This window comes from Chironomus tepperi, unplaced genomic scaffold (assembly GCF_022539635.2).
Source record: "Chironomus tepperi strain 1889 unplaced genomic scaffold, CSIRO-AGI_Ctep_v1 contig_382, whole genome shotgun sequence".
Classification (NCBI taxonomy): domain Eukaryota; kingdom Metazoa; phylum Arthropoda; class Insecta; order Diptera; family Chironomidae; genus Chironomus; species Chironomus tepperi.
This window is the reverse complement of record NW_027226504.1, coordinates 8,190-30,267: the sequence shown is the minus strand read 5'-3', so window position 1 is coordinate 30,267 and position 22,078 is coordinate 8,190. Positions and strand designations below refer to the sequence as shown.

General features: G+C 32.2%; 1 protein-coding gene across 1 annotated transcript; it reads right to left on the bottom strand.

Moving 5' to 3' along the window:
• Window positions 1–1,681: 1,681 nt before the first annotated feature.
• LOC139096284 (E3 ubiquitin-protein ligase TRIM9-like) lies at window positions 1,682–21,517 on the bottom strand (the record flags this gene model as incomplete). The annotated part of the gene is made up of 9 exons (XM_070647979.1): window positions 1,682–3,180; window positions 3,690–3,920; window positions 10,058–10,196; window positions 14,113–14,252; window positions 16,063–16,095; window positions 17,296–17,455; window positions 19,298–19,399; window positions 19,912–20,043; window positions 21,422–21,517. Coding segments are annotated over 9 exons (1,323 nt in total), but the record flags the coding sequence as incomplete, so codon positions are not given.
• Between the last annotated feature and the right edge of the window lie 561 nt (window positions 21,518–22,078).

Sequence of the window (22,078 nt, the reverse complement as noted above, 5' to 3'; positions counted from 1 at the left end):
TTGTGTGGTTAGCAAAAAGATAGTTCAGAGCGTATCATATGCTTTTTTGTGAAATAGGAGAGAGATTTAAAAGTTGTGGATAAATAATGTGGAGATGAAGATGGGCTGATTTGAATTTTAGGTTATTGAATCTGGATAATGAAATCAATAGTTGTAATATTGAATTCTATATATATATGTTTATCAAGTGGTGTTTTACTTCCTTTTTAAATTGGGTATCAAGTTTTCGATGATTGTAGAATTTTTACTTGATTTTCCTCAAGTCTCGGTTTGGAGGAATTTTTGAGAGCTACTAGACTGTGATCGAGATCGAGACTAAACGGAACGAGCTCGATACAGACCGAACTGTATACAGAGACTGAGCTTACAGAGACTGAGCATGATCCAGACTGAGTTCGACACAGAGACTGAGCTCGATACAGAGACCGAGTTCGATACAAAGACTGAGCTCGATACAGAGACTGAGCTCGATACAGAGACAGAGCTCGATAAAGAGACTGAGCTCGATATAGAGCCCCAGCACGAGATAAGAATCAAGAAGACTTCGAGAATTTTTCAAAATTTGGACAAATCTCGTAGTCTGAGTCCCCATTCTTAACCCTCAATTCTCAGCCTTTGTTTAACGACGAATTTAGAATTTTTACAGACATGACCCCTTAGCCACGCAACTGTCCACAAGAGGAACTAAGAAAAGAATTTAAAAAAAACACCCAAGCAATTTTTCCCATCAAAATTTGTCCCTCCACGACAAAACTTCCCCAAAAAAAAACAAATTTCCATTTAATATCGAATAGTAAAGCAGCAAAAGCTTATGCAAAGACGAATGAAGTTTCTAAAAAAATTTCAAAGGGAGACGACGAGTCAAAAGAAAATTTTTTATTAAAAAGAAATTTAATATTCAATAAATATTAATTAATGAATGGAGGAGAAACGAATATTTTATTTTTTTATAAATTGGGGATATGTTCATGCTTTATGTACAATATTTATTTGATTGATGTTCGATTATTAACTACCATCACTAAAAAAAATTTCTTATTTATTTACCAATGAAAGACTGCATTTTCATCAATTTTAAAATCTATTTACATAATAATTTGAATTTTAAATTAATTCTCTTTTCAATTTTTTATTTTTTGATAAATTTCTATCTAAAAACATTTAAAAAATTTGATTTCATTTATTTATCTTCGACTTTTCATTCTCATACTCAATATGACTTTTGGAAATAAATTGAATTTTATTTGACTATATTCAAATGAACGGGTATGTAATTAAAAAGTTTTAATAGAAGACAAATGAGCGTTTGAGGTTAGGAATTTCAGTATTTTTACAGGAAATGAAGCTTTTTGGCTGTTAATGAAATAGAAACTTGAAATTTGATTTTCAATTGACAAGTCGGCTTGATTTCAGAGCTCGAAATCGACTTGGATTTTGTATTGACTTGAGTCAATTTGACTTCATATAAAATACAACGTCTATTTCGAGTTCTGCTTGATTCTATCTACAATTCTAGTCGACTTTGAGCTCCTAAAACAATTTTAAGCTTGCTAGCCAGAATGATCCCTCCCGAGTTGACAAAAATACATTAGAATAAGATATCAACTGGATATTAACTTGCCATTAGCTATTTCTAAAGTATTTTTGTCCACTCGGGCACCTAACAGCCAAAAAGCATTAATCCTCTTTATACAAAACTTAAAAGTATTTTTCGTAAGTTGTCTACATTTTCATTATTACTTTAAATTAGTTAGTCTTAGACGAAGTTTTAGTAGTCTTACATTTTTAATAATTTTATCTATTTATAACGGTCATTTGTCTTCTATGAAGGATGTTCGTTTTGATTTTAACATTTGCAGGAGTTTTAGTCAGTTTGATAAAGGGCTTGATGATGGACAGGGCTGATTAGGGAAGGTTCGGAAATTATGTACTGCTTAGACTATGTAAAAAAGCTATTTTTAGCGTCACGTAATTTCTGAACGTTGCCTAATGCCTTATCAGACAGTCATCAGTTGAATGTCTGAACCTTGTTCAGAGCAATAGTTCAGTAGCCTGACCAAGCTACTGTAGTCGTCTTAATACTCTATTGCATTCAACTACTCGAGCAGACAAAGAGTAAGCTCATGAGCATGCTCAATCATACCGATTGTGCATACTCCAGGGCATACTCATGAACAAGCTAATCTTTGTGAGAATGCTCATTGTCTGTTGCTAGTCATGAAATTTCTCTATAAAATCTCATTGCAAAACTACAAAAAGATGCCAATAAATGCAATTTTTCCCGACAAGCAGAGAGTTCATTCAACCTAATTCCTTTATCCAGTTGACTGACTTTTCCTGTAGTTAACTACTTAATGAGAAAATCAAAACAAATGCCATTCAAACCTTTCATTACTCCGTCGCTTCAAAGTCTTCAGTTTATTTCATCTAGTTATAAAAATGAGCAATCGACTTATCATCATCATTTCTCCATATTTGACATTCTATTATATTCATTCATGACACCACTCATCGTCTGTCTCGTTTCATAAGATTTGCAATAAGTGAAAATTGCAAAATCACCTCAACGTGTGGTTTTCATGCTGAATGCTATGTGTGTACTTCATAGAAAATATTGTTTAGTTATTCAACGATGAAAATGTAGAATTTTAGTGGATTTAAAAGAGAGACATGTGAATGAATATAAATAGTGTGACTCATGAGTGTGGCAATTGAGAGTCGAGAGTCAACAGGCATTCTTGCAAGTGTAGTTTTAATCAGGAAGTACTTCTATTATACATTTATAATAATAATAATATTACTAATAATAATAAGGAAGAAACTCTGTGTGTCTTGAAAAGAGAGCATCATCATTGTTGCTGCTTGCTCATTCTTATTCCTCGAGTATATCTTAATGATAATCCATGTGTGGCGCATAAAGACCCGTATGTAGAGTCAATGTAACGCCTCGATTCACACTAACAGCTGGATAAAAGACGCCATATAAATCTCTAAATGCAACCGAGCCTTGTGGCATTTCATTAACTATAAAATGCAGTGTGTGACGCTCCAGGTCTAATAAAACACCTACTGTGCTGCCAGTTGATATGCCACCTTCAACACGACGCTCGTGAATTGAATTGTGCTGAAACCATGATCGCTGTCTATCAATATACATTGCGAAACCTTTATCATCTTTACCTGTATAGACACAAAATGTGTGAAAATATTAGTTATTATTAATCCAAAGTATGGAATGGATGTGAAAATGAAAAATTAATCTCTACAATGGATGGAAGTTTTCGCAACAAAGTGGTTTGCTTCAGGGATTTGATTCTAAATTTTTGATATAAAAAAATATCACGAAATTATCATTAAGCTTGTCTACATGCTTTTAGGTTATTTATGCTCTAAACTGTGCCAAAAAAAAATCTGAGATAAATCAATTAATTTAGCCAATTTTCAACCACAAAAATAATGTTTTTTTCCTTCACGGAGATAAAGCAAATGAAATTGAATCAAAATACCATGAATAAATGGATGCGGAAAATTTGTATCAGTATGTATAGTCACGAAATGTTGTGATTTATGATTCAAATAATATCATTTCACATCTCATTCCATCCCACTTTTTTTTTGCTGTTGCTACAAATCTCAATAGGATGAATTGGACAACAAGCAAATAATCCAGGAAAAGGCTTTCTACTTACCAAGCATTTTATCTCTTGCAACATCAATGCGCGCTACGCCAAAGGCTGGATCTGTATCAGCCGTGTATCGATCAATTGTAAACTCCCAATAATGTACACCACGTGAGAATCCAACAGTGCCGAGGGCCACACAATGTTCCCATCCATCTGCTGATACTGTTCTATTGTCATTCATGAAATTTAAGCCTGAACATGAACCACTCAACTGTTTATCAAATGTGAACCATGCAACTGTGAACGAAAAATGATTCATTTAAAATTTTAATCTTGAATTGAATGTGAATATGTGGATAGTATGTCCTCTACTGCTGTATTGTGTTACGGATTTATGCAACAATCTTGTTGCTGTCGTTGCTTTTTTGTTCGTCAGGTATTGGAAATGTTGAAATAAAATGACATGAAAATATTCTTATATCTCATCAAGGGGTCTGTTCACTTGGCACGTAACGTGACCCCCGTCCACCACCTAAGAGCGACTCTTGAGTCACTAGAGCTCCTTACTAGAGCATTAAGTAATAAGTGAACGACCCCCAAAAATCATAAAATCTCTTTTCAATTATCCAATTGCCACAACTTGTTCAATTTTAATATCACGACAAAGACTGAGACAAAACGAGGAAAAGAGATGGAATTAAGTGTTAAAAATGATTCGAATGGACGATGATGAAATGCAATTTTTTTTTTCATTTTTTTCTCATCTTTCGACTCTTTTTTTTCCACTCATTTTCTTATTTTATCTAGGTACTTTTTTGTGTGCTATTTTAATTTAATTTTAATTGAAAAATCTGCTTTCATGGATGGTGCTTTGAGGGAAAGTATAAACATAGACTCTGATGATGGAGAAATATTCTTTTTTTTTTTTTTCATTCTTTAGAGAGGAATAAAGATGGAAAAAATAGGAATTGAGATTCTTTGTTGGTTTTAAGCTCATTGCTTTCTTTTTAACCTAGAATGAATGAAGGATGAAAATTGAGGAAAATTATGCAGCGAATTTTTACAGTTAAGGGACTGAGGATTGGGATTCTAATTAAACTGGAATTAGTTAATATTTTACAGAGAAAGTACGACGACGATGAAATGATCGAAAATCCAACATTAGTCGGATTTGACACTGATTTGAGACCGTATTTCATCGAATCTGTCTTGAAACCGGGGTCAAGCTAGTCTGAGACCGGATTTTCAGCCATTATCTACGCTGTTTAGTGTAAGTTCAGAATGGCATCTATCATATTAAATGACATGATAATAAGATCCAAAATCAATAATTAAACCACAATAAGGGATGGTGTGACCCTAAATTGATGCTGAATTTGGTTTAAATCCGACACCATGACAGAGTCACGCTGGTAATCGAGATTTTTTGTATAAATAACGGCAACAGACTAATTATACAATCATATGAAGGAGCTAAAACCGTTGTTATATTCTCAACACATTCATAGAATGTTGTCGACAGCAATGACCAAATCCTAGCCACAGTCAGTATTTACTAACGAACTTCAATAGCCATATAGATCGACTGTAATTCATAGTCTCACTAAGTTGGCATCTGAAGCTTAATCCATAGCTGACTGCCATCAACAGCCATTACAAATCTAATAATTTCATAAAGTTCAACAACATTTTGACAACCTTCAGTACAGCGAAAATATATGCACAAGAGCATGCATAACATAATAGAAATTGCATTATAAATGAGGTGGATTGATGGAAATTGAAGCAAATTTATTTTTTTTGCTTTATTGTTCTTCTATCGAGCAACAGAGAATATTTTTCTTCTTCTTCTATTTTTTCATCGTGAAACATCATCAAAAATTCATTCATGCAATTCTTCTGATTGATTTTATCAATAAAGGAAGCAAAAAAAGTGTTCGGAATAAAACTCATCATCATCATTTTAATATCACACTCGAGAGAGCAAACAAAGCTAAAAAAAATAGAAATAAAGCAGAGTGGAAAAGATTGGAGAAGAAAAAAATTATGAAAAGTGGTGCACCGAGAATGAGGATCGGAGAAAAAAAGCTACGTTAAAGCAATTTTCTCTGTCGATGCAAGAAAAGCATGAAAGATGAGTTTGATAGGAAGGAGTGTCGAATGAATATGTGTGGAAAGGAAAATTGCCATGATAAATGCTTAATGTCTGTTCGAGCACTTTGCAAAGAAAAACAAATTTTTCTAGCGAAAAACCATCAACATCATCGAGTTTGTATGTACTTATAAATTGTATAGGATGTTCGTCGATGAATGAAATATAAAAAATGATATGTGATGTTTTATTAAAGCTAGCAGAACAGCGCATTTTTAAGGATTGTCTTGTGGTTGGGGTCGGTACTGGATTGTGTCAATTAAAATTGAATTTATTGGATTTTTGCTACTTCCATTGTTAATATTAATGTTTTAAGGCTAGACAAATTCACAGCATTGACGTCATGAAAGCACGAGCTGAAGAACTGGCAGAAATTGTGGCCAAATGACGACCAGACTGTGATCAAAGTCTCGCTAGTCTAAGCCTGGATTTTCCCTAATTTTAGCCTTCCGGGAAGTAGCAAAGATTGCTTATCCAAGCGCCACCGAACGTGTCTGTTAAGTGCTGTCTCTAACCATGCTGTCGAGAGCTTATTCATCTTAAGCCTCAACAAGAAAAGAACATGCTTTCATGGTCCAAAAATATCACTTCAATACCTAAAAGACCACTTCGGTCACTTTGCTGTTGGAGTAGTATACAAGATGAGTATGCTCATGAGCGTTCGTCTCCGCTTGCTCTACTCTTGAGAGCATGTATTTTATCTGGATTTTTTACTGATTTCTTAGGGATTGGATCATCTTTTAAGCATTTGACATAATTTCTGAACCTGAGATGTGATTTATTTCCAGGAAAAGAAAACATTTTAATTTAAAATGCAGCTGATCTGGTGCAAATGCAACAAATCTACTGAATTTTCAGTCTATAGACAAAATAAGGATACAATCTCATTCTGCTAGAAAAGTTAATCAAATTTTCCAGTGAAAGCTTGCTTTTGATGATTTAAAAACATCATATAAGCATACACAACTAGCACATAATGAGCGGTTATGAAAGAGAAAAACATCGAATATGGAAAAATATGAAAAATTTAAAGACATTAAGAAGCACGAGCAAAATAAGTATTTTTTTTATGATTCCTCATGTACATCATTTGTTCATATACATATTTAGCACACTCCTTCAATTTTTTGTTTTTCGTTCAGCACCACTTCATGTTCGACAAAGAAAGGAAATGGGAGCAAGATTCTCAATTTTTTTTATTTCTTTCACAATTTTATGAATATGCGGAATGCTTTGATATTAAATATACAGCAAGAAAATTGAAAGAGGAATGAAAGTGAATAAAAAAGTATCGTTAAAAAATTTTTCTTTTATGACAAACGAATGGAAGGCTTTTTTCTCATATATGGCAAGGGATCATAACTTAATTGGATGCGATAAAGAGATGAAGCTGCTTTATTGCTATGCAAATGAAAGGATAAATATTAAAAATATTCTGATTTCATTGTTGTGAGCCATAAAATGTTGCGATGAAATTTTATTTTTGATGCTTGATTCTATTTTTGTGTTTCTGCATTTATGCTTGATGCGATGAGTTTTTGTGTATAATTTAAATTCAAATTTAATCTAAAATGAATTTTATATTTGGATAAACTTGCATAATATGTATTAGAGGATATGAGAACTGAGGCTTTTGAACTTGCTTAGCATTCTGTTGTTATAGGTTGTTATCAGTTGTGTGGGTCTCATATGTATGACTTTATTTGCATGTTAAGTGTCTCTCGATGTATTTTAGGCTTTTCCTATAAATTGGGGATGGTAAGGGCTGTTTCAAATGCAACAATTTTGATGATTTTGGAATTTTGTCAAAATAGGTATTAATGGCCAAATAAATTGAAGGAATGTTCTTGGCTAAAATTTCAGAGTATATCAAAGTGTTGTCCAAACTGTGTGCCATTGGAAATTATTTTGGAAATGTTTTGAAATGTAAACCGAGTGCGGCTTTGTTCTTGGTTTACTAAAGTGCAAAGTGTGTCGTGGAAGAAAAATTTTTAGACAGCACAGATGATCCATTTACCACCTTAATATCTTCAACACAAAGCTGTGATCACTAATTGCATTATATAGGTAACAAAAATACTCTCCAGATACAGTCAAGGGGTTATGAAACAAAAAAATTTAGGGGGGTTTGTGATTATTGATTAGAAAAACTGTAGCAATATTAAGAATTATTCGCAAAAGGGGAAAGGGGGCGGTCAGCCTCCAAAATACCTCTCTCTGAATACCTCTAAGACACTGTGATAAGAGCAGAATAGATAAAAAGGAAGGATTTCTTGATTTTTTTCTTAAAATCTTGCAAAAAACCTTCAAAAGTTGATAACCCAAACCTTTCTGTTCTCTAAGAATTTCCAAATAATCCAAGAAATGTAAAATCTTTAATTGAAAATTTCATTTAATCATTGAAATAAGAATCATATCCAAAATCTTCAAATATTTGCCTTTGATTCCAATATTGGCAATTCCATTAAATTTAATATCACCAAAATCTGCGATAAACTCAATTCTATTCCTAACAGATTTGTACAAAATTCCTACAAAAATTGATTTAATTCAATCAAAATTCTTGTAAAAAATAAAAATAACTTTCTTATTTAATCCCACAAAAAAAATCTTTCATCTCCCTTCGTCTACATTTTCATTCCAATCAACTGAGTCTCCATTCCTTGAATGTATTTAAAAAAAATGAAAGCATTTTTTATTGATATTAAAAATGTTGTTATAAAAATCTCTCGTTTTTTTCGCTCCCTTATTCCTGCTTACTTCCTACAGATTTTTATTCCTTCTTGCATTTAAATCCCCACACCATGATTCCTATGAAATTCGCTCGAGGTATTTACATGCGATGTCGATTTTTTGATGTGAATAGAAAAAAGTTCTTTTTTTGTTGAGTTCTTCACAAATCAAATTTAGCTTACATTTTCACAGAGCATTACATTTCATGAGTAACTAAGTATAATGAAATCACAGTGAAGGAAAAAAAAATTGTAAGTACAAGAATTTTTTTTACCGACGTTGTTATCGTCATCAAATTTACCCTCAAAGTAATGGATGTGCATATGAAATATACATACTCATCATCCTGCATATTTTTTTTTTATTCATACAGAAGTTATTTGTTACTTTATGGAAAATGGTGTGATATACATTAAGATTGTCAGACTGCTGTTTGATAGATTAGGAGACTATAGGTGTCATGGGTGGAGATTTCATACAAATTAAGGGGTTGTTTAAGACTTACATTAAATGAAATTAAGTTATTCATATCTTGAAATCAATATGTATGCATTCTTTGGCTGTTTTAAGCTCCCATAGCAACAAAAACTTAGCTCAACATAGCATAAGCTAACTCAAAACTAAATTTTGAAATTTCTTGTTCCTGAAGCTTAACGATTTGAATTCCGGATCCAGATTCTAGACTCATCTAGGAAAAAAACTCAATTCTGTCATTCTGACTCAATTCTAGGACCAAATCTTAATTCCGGGTTTGTGGGATCGAAAAATGATCCACGATGCGAGATCCTAGATTGCAAAACCTATTAAGTTTTGTCAAATAAGAGCCTAGTTTTCCAAAATACCATAAAGTGTGGAAAGAAACCCGACCGGTATATATTGAACTGATGATACCATAGCTAAGGAGCGATATTATACTTAGAACAAAGTGGCCGACACTTGGAGAAATTGATCAAATTTGTTAAGTCTAAGTTTGATTCTAAGCATACTCATCCTTTTGGTTACAACAATTTAATATGTGCTGATTGGGAAACAAAAAAGTGCAATAATTAACATTTTCCTGTCAAGTCTCCAATCTAGCAGCGCAGTAAAAGACCAAAATGCTCTAACAGGTAAAGAGTCCGCATTTTGGTACCATAGTGGTAGTACTGTACCATGAAAGCATGCCCTTTCTGTTAGGTATACGAAACCATTACAACAACGTTCTAATTCCTTACCATTACTCAATTAGTTCATACAACATTAAATGTCATACAAAATTCTACATGCTGTTTATTCATTCCGACTTCAAACTCACAAAAAACTCCTTCAAGGTATGTATTTAAATTTCAAAAGAAGCAAATGCGTTGTTTGCAATCATATCATTTCCAAGATCATTAAAATTTATTTTCAATTTTCAAGTTTATCAACAAGAGGAAGGAAAATTTTTACATTTTCCTGTCTCTCTCATCCTTATCCGTTTTGTGTCTCGTCCCATGAGCAACACATATACAGCAGAAGTTCATAAACTTTAAGAATTTAATTAGACAAAAAAAAATAAATTTTTACTTACCTTCGGCTGTTTGTAATCCAATTATATCAGAATATTCACCCTCTCCGCTCGTATTGAATGCCTTTACACGTGCATTATACATTGAATTGAAATGCAACCCATCAACTGTACAGATCGTCTCTTTGCCACAATAAACTTCCTGTAAAAGAGAGAAAGTTTGTTAATTAAATGATAAATTCCATTAAGGCTCGCTGCTTTGGGTGTGTCAAAATTTATTTTTCTTCTTTATCATCCATACAGTCACTTGTATGACGACTATCAAAATAAATTTAATGTGAATTTTTTTTATATATAAAAATTGTACGTGATGCGGTTCTCTCACTCGTCGTCCTTACTGTTTTTCCGTTTGAAGTCAATGTGCTTTCATAATATTTGTATTTTCACGTGTTTACGATTTTTATTTTTTCCTCTATTTTCCCCCTTTTGTGTCCCTCGATCCATTCATCCATTCATTCATTCATTCATTCCCCCTTTTTTGTGTTCTGTACATTCTTATTTCATTTAGCTTAAAGCCTGGAATTTTATTCTCTCTCTTTACAGATTTGAACATGTTTTTGATGTTTTACTTTCGGTCAAAGCGCTTTAACCATCGCCTGAAACATACAACATATACAGACGATTGTTCGATGCTAATAGAGGCAGTGGAGGGTTGGAAATATTTTTATAGAAAATACTTTAATGGATGCAATGAGATGACGATGAAAATTTTCTCCTCGAGGTTATTTATATATAATTATTTTGGCCATGGGGTCCTTTAATGATACACAATTTAATATGTTCCGTTCATTATTACTGCTTGCTTGCTTGCCTCCATCCACTCATTCCAATACATAATCATGCAAAATATATTCATTGGGAAAATTTTTGTACTGTTTAAAAGCGCGCTTTTTATGGAATTTGATGGCTGGTTTTTTATGACATTTTTTTACTGTTTGTCCATTATGGACAGTTGTTTATGCTGCTGGTGCTTTTGATTTTTTATGATTGAATTATAATTTTTGAAATATGAAATGTGCGATAAAAAGCTGAGAGAATTTTTAAGTGTTATAGACAAGCTCTTTAAACGTTTAGTGCCGAATTTTGAGTATTTAGTCCTCCATAGTCCTGTATGGAGTATGAAGCTACCATTTAAGGGGTGTTTGTTTCTTTCTTTATGAACTTAGTACCGAAATAGACTCAGTATCATCAATATGGACTTCAATACTATACTTATAAGTCCAGATTGTTGCTTTTTCTTAGTTGCGACACTAGAGTCGTTGTAATTTTATGACAATCCAGGATCATTCCACAAATCCTTGTCATATCAAAAACTAAGGGGTTTAAATCCCGTGATACAATTGTTTGCTATCCCGGATCGGGTGGAATCAGTATATCAAATAATACAAATTTTACTGGAATTCCGGATCCAGGAGAAACAATAGATCCAGCAGTACAAATTCTACTGCATCCGGGATTGCAAACAGTTTGATTCTGGGACACTGAACCACAGAGATCCTGCTCTCACTCTGGTAAAGTTGTCTTCACATATATAGATTGCTACCCTAGATTCCTTAGTGCTTCGACATTCCAGACGTGTAATATCAAATTTCAAGCTTAAATAAAATTTCCCTAACAAGTAAAAATGCGCTTCGATTCAAATCCTTGCCATTTAATTTCCAAATAATATATATTTTCTGTGTGCGAAATTCCTATTTATAGGCTCAAAATGTTTCCTATGATACAGACGTACTTATACCATACAGAAAAGAGAGAATTTTTATTTTTATTTTTTTTCATCATTGCATTATCGAGTGGAAATGTTATCGGTAATTGACAAAAGCAAATCATACAGGCATACATGAGAGGTAGAGATGAAAATCAAAAATGATTATGGGAAAAATTAGTAGACGATAAAGTGAAGCACCAATAATATAGGAAAAGTATAGGAAAAATTGAATTTTTTTTTCTTGCTAAAAGAGATTTTCATTCATACTCAAAAGCATGACGAGGGGGATGAAATGACGAAAATATAATTCGTTTGAGCATTAATGTGGTAATATATATTTCATTAAACTTTAATGAAAAATTAATGAATATTTACGGATATTACATCAAATCATTTTAAATTCATATGCTTCATACTAAAGGAACGGAAGAGGTTTTGTTGAGTATTTTATTTGATGCTAAAATTTCACAGTGGAACCTTTATGAAACGATATGTTTGACAACCATATGTGTATGTGCGGTATATTGATATATTCATGATACGATATTGTCAAAGAAAAGGTTCACTAACGTGTGAGAAATTCGATTATGATACTGCTTTAGCTGCATATATATTTTTCAGCGAGTATTGTGCAATTTCGAGGAATTAATTGAACAACAAGCGCTTTGAAGTCGACAAACACAAAAAACAATTTCGATTTCAAATTCAATTTAATATAAATTCCAAAATTATTCAGCACAGCCTGAAAAAATACCTTTAAGTCAATCACAGAAAAATTTCCATAAATAACTATGTCAATAAATCGAATGCACTTGCTATTATTTAACATTCAGCACAATGAAAATGCAATAAACGTGTAAATATCACAGAATTAAAGTCATGCAGACTCCACTGTATTCACAACATGAACTTCATAATAAATATGATGCTGAATATTAAATTAAAATTTACTCAATACGAATGTATAAGTGGATATTCTAGTAAAGTAAAAAATCAATAAAATTCCTGAATAGAATAATACTTTTTTTTTGTCCCTAATACGTCTATTAATAAACGTATTAATGTCCTTTCCTGCTGTAAATGAACTCGCTCTCCTTTTTTTCATAATGTTATAAGCGCCCACACGTGATTCGAAAATAAATTATGTGAATTAACAATGCTTTTTATGTTCTTTAAATGTCTTTCATGTTCTTTGGTGCACTCGTTTATTTTTTTTGGAAGGGATTGGTTTTTTGGGAATTTTATTGAGATGTGGAAGTTATTAACATTTTTGAAAAATATTAAAGAGGTTTTTTTATGATATGAAATGATTGATGGACATGTGTAGTAGCTCTGGGATCATTCCATACGTTTAATATGCTTGAGAATATATCTAGGCAGGAACATATTCAGAGCTCTATGTCGATTCTGATTTTGTATGGATACGTTGACTCAAGTCGACTTGAATTAGAGTATAAGTTTGAGTAGATTTCGAGTTTTGTTATGGAGGGAAAAGGTCATGAACCTCATTTTTGAAACAATAATTTTTCAATTTTCTAAGGTTTTTCGTTTGATTCGTTCAAAATTGCTGGCCTTCAGACAAGAAACGCAGGCCTGCACCTTAGGCGACCTATAAGATACAACCCAAAACTGCAGGCAGGAGCATTTAACATTCAGAAAATGCAGTTCATGTCCAAACCCTAGTTTTTCCAGACGAAATTCCACAAATCCTCCCTAAATTCTTCTGTTTCATACAAAAATACTCCAAACCACCTTCTCAAATTATTCTAGTTACGTCCCTGTAGCGGGACATCTCCCACAAACCTGTCCTAGAACACAAAACAGTGATACTAAAATGTTAGATGACCGGTGATGCGATTTAATCCCTTTAAATTGCATAAACCAACACAAACACCCTTTTTTATGAAGATTTTTGCATATAGTGTTGATTTTAAGAACTGAAATGTGCCACATCATCAAAAAATCTTGACCACTTTCACCCTTAAAGCCGACAGCAAAAACAGTAAAAGACTTAACAAGCTTAAAATTTCCATTCATTCACAGAACCACTCCTAATGTCGTAAAATTTCGGTTGACCTCCCCACTAGTCACCAATTCTTCCTTATCCTTATTCCACATACATTTAATCATCTTCATCATCATCTGCTTTTCATGTTGAACAGCAAAAAAAGAAGAATTAAAGTTTTTTTTCATCATCTTCTTCCTGCTTTCTTTATTCAGAATAGAATGATAAAATAATATATACACAAATAAACACACACAACACACAAAAAAAGTGTACGACGACTGGAGAGAGAGAAAGCCGTTCTCATAAATCATTCAATGCATAATAAAAAAGAGCGATGCTTACCCTAAATTCACCCCCACTTCCGTCATCCAGCTCGAGTACATAGCCTTGTATAAAAGAGTGATTAGGTTGTAGCCATGCAACGGTCACCGAATTATTCTCAGCTGAACAATCTTCCGGAATTATTTGTGGTGCCAATGGAACTATTCATAAGATGAAAAAAGAAAAGAAAATAAAAGAAAAGACATTAAATGAAAATGAAAATGCGGAGAAAGATAAAAATCATTCAAATAAACATAATTTTTCGTTCCCTAGTTCTGTATTTGTTGTTTCCATGAAAACTGCCGTAAAAAAAAGAATTTTCAAACTAACTCAAAAATTGAATTAAATCGCTTTTACCGCAACAGCAGATTTTATGTGTTTTATTTGATTTTTAAATAGCCATATTTGGGATTTTTTTTCCATTCATTTATATGTGTTTATGCTATTAAATTTAATGTTAATGCACAGGAAAATGGATTGGAATTAAAAAATATTTTTTTAATGGATGTAATGCGCTTAAAGATTTTCTTATGGCTGACTGAATGGACTGAGTGGAAAGGAATTAAAAATTATTTACAGCGTGGTGCTGGTGTGGAGACTACATTCATCAGTTTTACATATAATATGATAGTTAGATAAAGGCAGAATAGATTAAATAAGGAAATAAAATATAGGGAAAGTATCAACATGTCCAGATACATTAACAATATTGATATTTGGAGTTTACAGGTAAATAAATTTTAAAATATTTAGGACAAATTGAGGGTCGTTTATTTATGATGTCCAAGATTTTTAATAAGGATGGGTGTCTAGATGAATAAAACTCTGTTAGCTTATTTGTATAATTAATGTCTTGTTATGAGAACGACTAATACTATCCGGATGCAATTAGCAGTCTCCATAGCTAGACATTGATTAGAAAAATCAGCTGATTGTTGACTCAGGTATTTTTGATGGGCATCATTTTTGAATAATACCAATAATCTTTAGTACCTAATATTATTAAAAATAATACAAGGTACTGGGGTTCGTTCACAAACGATATTCAATGAAATAACGGAATTTAAAGGTTTTCTCAAGGTTTTCTGTACTAACTGGACATCAGAGTTGCAACATATAGATTTGCTATCAAAGGCAAAAATCTATCATAGACATTACCTATTAAAAGCAATTTGCCTTTGGCTTGCCTAATAATGACAATAACTAAGCAAAGGCACTGCTTATTCAAAGGTAATAGTGTTTGCCTTTTCCAAGGAACAGACTATAACTATAGGAACAGACTATAACAGAAGTATATGTGTTTAACTGTTTGATTTTTAAGGTCATTATCAAAACCATCATAGAGTATCCTAAGCTAACAGGGAAGATATTCATAAGTTTGCTCACAAAACTGAGCATGTTCAAATATATTGATTGAGTGTACTCATGAGTACACTCATTTAGGTAGGTATGCTTATTGCTTGTTATATAGATTGTAAATATCATTTGTCAACAACCCCGGAAAGTACGGATATATACATTTATATTTTAAAATTACTATATCGATTTCTATAGAATCAATATTTGAGTTATTAACATCATGATTTATTGGAGAAATGCGCTTCTATAAATTTTCATTAATGGTTTATTCAACCCTTCTTTTGACATTAACATTTCTTTTTTTTTTTGATGTTTAACGAATAAAACAATTTTTTTCCTTTCATTTTCAAATTGACGTTTATATTGAAAATAACTTTGAACGCAAATAAATAAATAAATGGTAAATAAATTTCGGTTTATGTTTATATCTATTGATCCATGTACATACGCATCTATATGTGCATTACTGTACAATGAATAATAACAAATCAATGTTGAAATATTGATTTTGAATCACTTAATTTCTCTCTATTTTTTCAAATATTTATTTTTCTTTGACATGTTTCTATGAATTATGATATTCGGGTTGTTATGTATGATTCAATTGCTCACCTTGTGGTATTCTTTCCTCGCCTTCTTTAGCAGCTGCATGAAATACACGGAATATTTTCTTTACTTTTTTTGTGTGTACTTTATTACAGTCGAAAATTATTTAAAATTTATCATCGCAAAAAAACAGCATAAAAAAATTGTGACAAACATAAAATATATATTTATGATTCGCAACATAAATTAAAATTTTAAATGAGGAAATTATGAAGAATTTCAGGGTCAAAAAAATAATATGAAACATAGAGCATAAATACATTGTCAAATCATCATGAAACATTTTTGTTTTTGGAGATTAACATCAATGATATGTAAATTATAACATAATAATTATTAATCGGTTTTAATTAAATGCGCATAATTTTGATGGAAATAGATAACTCAAAGAACGATTCGAAAATAAACTTAATGAAACTATAAAAATAAAATGAAAAAAAAAAAAATAGAAAAACAAAAACTTGTCTTAGAAATAGCTAGAAGGAAGGCTTTGAAAGAAGAAAAAAAACACACACAAATTCGAAGGTACCAAGGGATGGAAACTTTTTTGGAGTAATTTTCATTAGATTTGAATCAGGATTGGTTGCTAGGTGTGACTTATCCGAGATACGAAAATGAAAGAGACATCTTTGCTGTTCTGTCATGAATGCATTTATTATCACATACAAGCGCTTATCTCGGTTTGTTAGCCATATGGCTTCCACATGGCAAGATAGACTCAAACTGATAATGATAAATGTGTATATGACGGAGACAAGAAAGAGACTATTTCGTTTAACGAATTTGTATAGAAGACAACTTGACTTCTTACAAAAATTGAGTCAACTTTGAGCTAGTTGTTAACTAGCCCTACGGTCGACTTATGACAATTTCCCTGAAATATTCCGTAAAATTGGATGCAAAGCAGTCGTTATCTGGTTTCCATGAAAAATTTGTACCGATCGGGTTATTGAGAAATTACGTCAGGACGTTCACTTGGTATACACATTAAAGATCATTTAAGGTATCATACTTGGACCACAAGCTTTACACTAGGTCATACCAAGCAACCAACCTCAAAATCTTTCTAAATATTCCAAAAAATTCATAAAATTCAAAATTTTGAAAAATTTTAAATTTTCACAAATTTTTAAGAATATCCAGTAAAGTTTCAAATCTATTTAAAAATTAATTCCGTAATTTAAGTTTCCTCACTTCCCTTGAGACTAGCTATTGACTATTCGTGCGACTAAAACTTACGTTTCATTTGAATAAAGTTGAGATTATCAATAGCCCGAATAACATGAGAGTCATCCAGCGTTAAATCCACAATGGGCGACACTCTTGGTGCTGCATTCGTTACTTCTTGATGCCACGTCATGTCCGTGTTGGCCACACGATTTATAAGCATTGACCCTACCTGTAATCAGCGATAACATAATCACATAGAGAAAAAAAGAAAAAAAAAACGAGAATATTATTTGTGTTGAATTAATTAGTTACAGAGAGCATTTTTAAAGGCCCACGAGTTAAACTCGAGCACAGACACATTTATGTTAATGAAAAAATATTATTATATGCTTGTACATAAAAATATTCATTCGTATAATCGTCTTATGGGACCGCAATGAAAACAAAAAACAAAAAAATGTGAGGAAAGAGGAAAGAATTCACGAGCGCACAGCAAAAAAATTTGTGTAAAAAGCCCATGTGTGTCGTGACATTAATACATTTCTTGCTGGCTGGTTGTTTTTTTTTTGCCATATAATTCTGAGATCCTTGATAACGAGCAAATTCATTCTTTCTCATTTTCGTTTCGTTTTTACTTTTGCTTTTTTTTTATTTTGGTACAAAATACATACAGGCGATAATTGAAAATGTCAGTGAATTTGGAGCGTTTTGGGCGCATTTTCAGATTACATGTGATGAACTTATAACCTTTGAACATTTTTTACATACGATCAGTAACATTGCTATTCACAACATTGAATGGTATGACTTTTACGAACTTTAAATGAATTTTAATGAAATTTTGTTGTAGAAGGTCGTTGGCTATGAGTTTGTAGTTTAATGCATAATACAGCTATGAGCAAGCTCACAAAATTAAGCACGCAAAACTTTGTTGATTGAGGATTACTACTATTAGGACTTCAGGTTGATATGGCAATAAAAAGACAACAAATCGAATTCTACTATAAGCTGCAGATTCAGGTCTGAGTGCTGAATATTAACAAACCAACTGAACAACACAAAGAAGTACTAGAATGGGGGAAGAAGTACATATGGAGTCTAAAACGGAGTCTAAATAAACCTTAAACTACTTTTGGCTTAGAAATGGTTGTTAAATGAAATCATGGCTTTGAGCCAAGCCACAGTATAGTTATGAAACTCATTGATCAGTATTCTCTCAAGTCAGGAGCACAAGTTGATTAATCGATCCAAAATCTGACACTAGGCTGGTAAGATTTAGGCATCCGGATCTAAACCGAGAAATCTAGGAACCAAGTCGAATTCATGCGAGCCTGTGGCCGGATTTTCGATAGATCAGCAAAATTGTGCTTTTTATGTCGGTTTACTAGATAAGCCTGTCGAATAAAAAATTATCGTTAAAATGTCCAGCCCAACATTTTGCGACATATTCCAACCAAAGCACACAATATCTCAGTAGCAAAAAAAAATTATCGCAATGGATGAAAAGAAACGAAAAAAAAAGAATAGAAGAAAAATATGTTGTAACATGTCGCTTATATATGGGATTTTAATGGATTTTTACGGCTTAAAGTGAGTATTTAGTTGTGGGACATAATAATATCAATAGCAAATTTTGTTAATGGATGTAATATGCTTGATAAGAAAATAAAATAAAAAGGGGAAAAGAAACAAAAAAAAAAGAATTTGTAAATCAATCGTAAAAATGTAATCCTCTCAATGGCGCTTTAGAGAGACATTTCTGACTCGACCCAAATAAATTAATGTATGAAGTTTCTTTGCTCCTTATTTCTTTGCTTTTTCTGTGGAATGTATCGGAACTAATATCGTAAAAAGCAATTTTTTTAGTTATCCTTTTTTAAGCTGAAAATTGCCTTTGGGAAATTTAAAGAAAAGATGAGAAAATTTATGGAAAATGGCAAAGAAAAATCTCAAGATTTTCTGGAAATGAAAATTTATATCTTCAATATTTGCTCGTATCTGATCTCATAAGCTTATTGCTCTTCCTGTTAAATTTATATCCAATTTTGTTATTTTAAAATTTATAACTTACTTGAAGAAATGCCGCACTATCTGTCTCTTTTAGTGCCTCAATACAGAATTGTATGAGTCCGTTTGTTTGCTGAAGTTTTCCTGTACAATTTAGTTGCTGCTCCTGTGGGTTGAGAGAAATTGAGAGAAAGAAAAGTTTTTAAAACAATTTGTATTAATTAGGAATTGTTGACTTTTCAGGGTTGAAGGAACACGAGTTTTAGATGCATTCAGTTTTCTGGATCTTTACTTTCAAAAGTTCGATTGTGATGTAATTAAATTTAAAATTTTTGGCAGTGTTGTTATCTTGTAGATTGCATTTTTTAAGACACAATTTCAATCATACCTCCTGAGCGACACATTGTCTAGATGACTAGATTGTGCATTATACTTAAAATCTGCAGAAAAATCAGCCATCGGCTCCATGAATCACACTCCTGTACAAAAGTGCTACCAAAATTAGACATAATTCTCGTGTAAATGATTATAATCTTGTCTAGACATAACCTAAAATAACACTGATGCTTCGTCATTCTACATATATCTCAACATTCATGTGCATTACTCAGAATTTTTTTCAACCCTAATTTTTGTCAATCAAATTTCCAATTCAAATTAAGTTCTGCTACTTCTTACCTTTAACGTCCTTATTTTTGTTTCCTTATCAATTCGTATTGTGTCTAATAGAAATTCCCTCCGCTCATGAATCATTTGTATTAATGATTCACATTGGGCACTTACAAGTCGCTCAAACTCTATGCAAGACTCCTGCAACGAAAAGAAACAAATTTTCTTGATTAAAATTAATTTTCACTTTATGCTCCTTGCGCGTCATGCTTCAATGAATTACGAAAGGCAAACTTTGCAGCCTGCTTTTTATGATTACAACAAAAACAGCCATCATATTTGTGCAGAACGAATAAATATGCAAAAAAAAACTTTTTTTTCAGTTATTACTCAATTGTTGGCGCTTTATATTAGTAACAGGATGAAAAATTTTCCAATTATTATGCACAAGTTGAATAAAAGTTTGACTTTCTTCTGCTGCTGCTGCATGGGATGTAAGAAAATGCTTATTAAATTGCAATTCACTTCACTTTCAAAACATTTGTCGAATGTTCGCAAACTAACTTTTCTGTGTAGTTTTTTTTTGTGCCTTTTGTTCGTAAAAAGGAAGCAGTAAGTGAAGTGTGGAGATGGAGGAAAGAGAAAAATTAATCAAACTTGTTATGTCGATGGAAAATTTTTGAGGGAAAATTGGCTTAACATAGACTGGCATAGAGTATGAAAAGTTTTCCCTTACTCAATAGTTTGTGAACAAACTTTATTTATTCATTTATTTCTAGTTAAAGCCTTTTTATGCCAGAATAAATACTACGGAAATATGACTTGGTGTATGGGAGAGAAGTGTAATCATCAGCGGTGATGATGATGATGATGATGTTGATTTAATCAATTTTCTATTTGAAGATATTCTGTTGAGGTTTTGAATTACACAAGAAAATAGGAGAGTATTTAAATGCTTGATGTTTATCCTAACAGGCATAGAGCTTGCTCTCGAAAGCTTGCCCATCTTAAGTATACTAGATCATTAAGGTCTCAGCTTATTCAGCTCTTAGAACACGCTTTTTGCCTGCTAGAGTACGGAAACATTCAGAAGTTACATAACTTTTTAAATAGCATATTTTGACCCTCTTCTCCACACCGCAATTCTTTGTTGTGATATTATGAACTATTATTTCTATTCCGTAATTGCAAGCCATTCTTCCTTGCCCAAAGGGCTCCTAATGATCCATAAGGGAATGAAGCATAGCGTAGCTATTTGAAATTTAGAGGGGATTTTGGGATTGTTCAAAAAATCGCCAAAAAGAGGCGAGAAGGGGGTCTAAGACTACCAATTCCTCCATCAACACCCCCTTGAAATAAAGCTCGAGCTCCTTAATCATGAAACATTTCTAAAATTCTCTAATTTGCTCTCTTTACAAAATTACAAAAAAAGCAGAATCTCAAGCAACTAAACTCATTGCGGATCAATACTCATTCCTTTGATTAAATCAAGCATCTCCATTTTCAAAAGCATAGCTTAACAGTCTAACAATAGAACTATAAAGCTTCAAACAATTTTAAAAGTACAAAAGGCACTTACCGTCACTTTGTCGCTCATTCCTTTTAGTCGATGAATAAACTCCGTAGTTGATCGGGCTTTCTCTGATAACTGTTGAAGATTATGTGATAGCTCAGTCTGAAAAAGGATAGAATAATACATAGAATAGTAAATAAAAAATGCTTTTGTAGTTCTCTTTTTTGATATAACAATTTCAAGTGAATTCCTCTTCTTCTTCATCGTTCCTTTGTAATCTCAACATCATCATAGTGATGTGTACATTTTGTGTGTATTTACTATTTACCAATCGAGAATCTCTTCTCTCACTCTTCTTTCTATTTTTTTTTTTTTGCTTTGAAGAGCACTTTACAATTGAAGTGAATTTATACAGACATAGATGCTGAATAAAATGCAATATCCTTTTCTTCTCGTTTTCTAACATCATTTATCTAATAACTATTGAAGATTACGAGTTGAATTGAACTGGATTGAGAAGAATTGAGTAAGAAATTGCCATTAGAGTTGGGTACGTAAGGTGCATAATGTGTTGGTGACTGTCATTAGTTATTCTGATTGAAATAGAATGGGAATAAGCTAATTATGGGTTAAGTTGCTTAATCTTATTTTAGGACGCACTCAAAAGAGGAGCCAAATAGCACAAATCAGTCACTAGGGCACACCATAGTCACTAGGGCACAA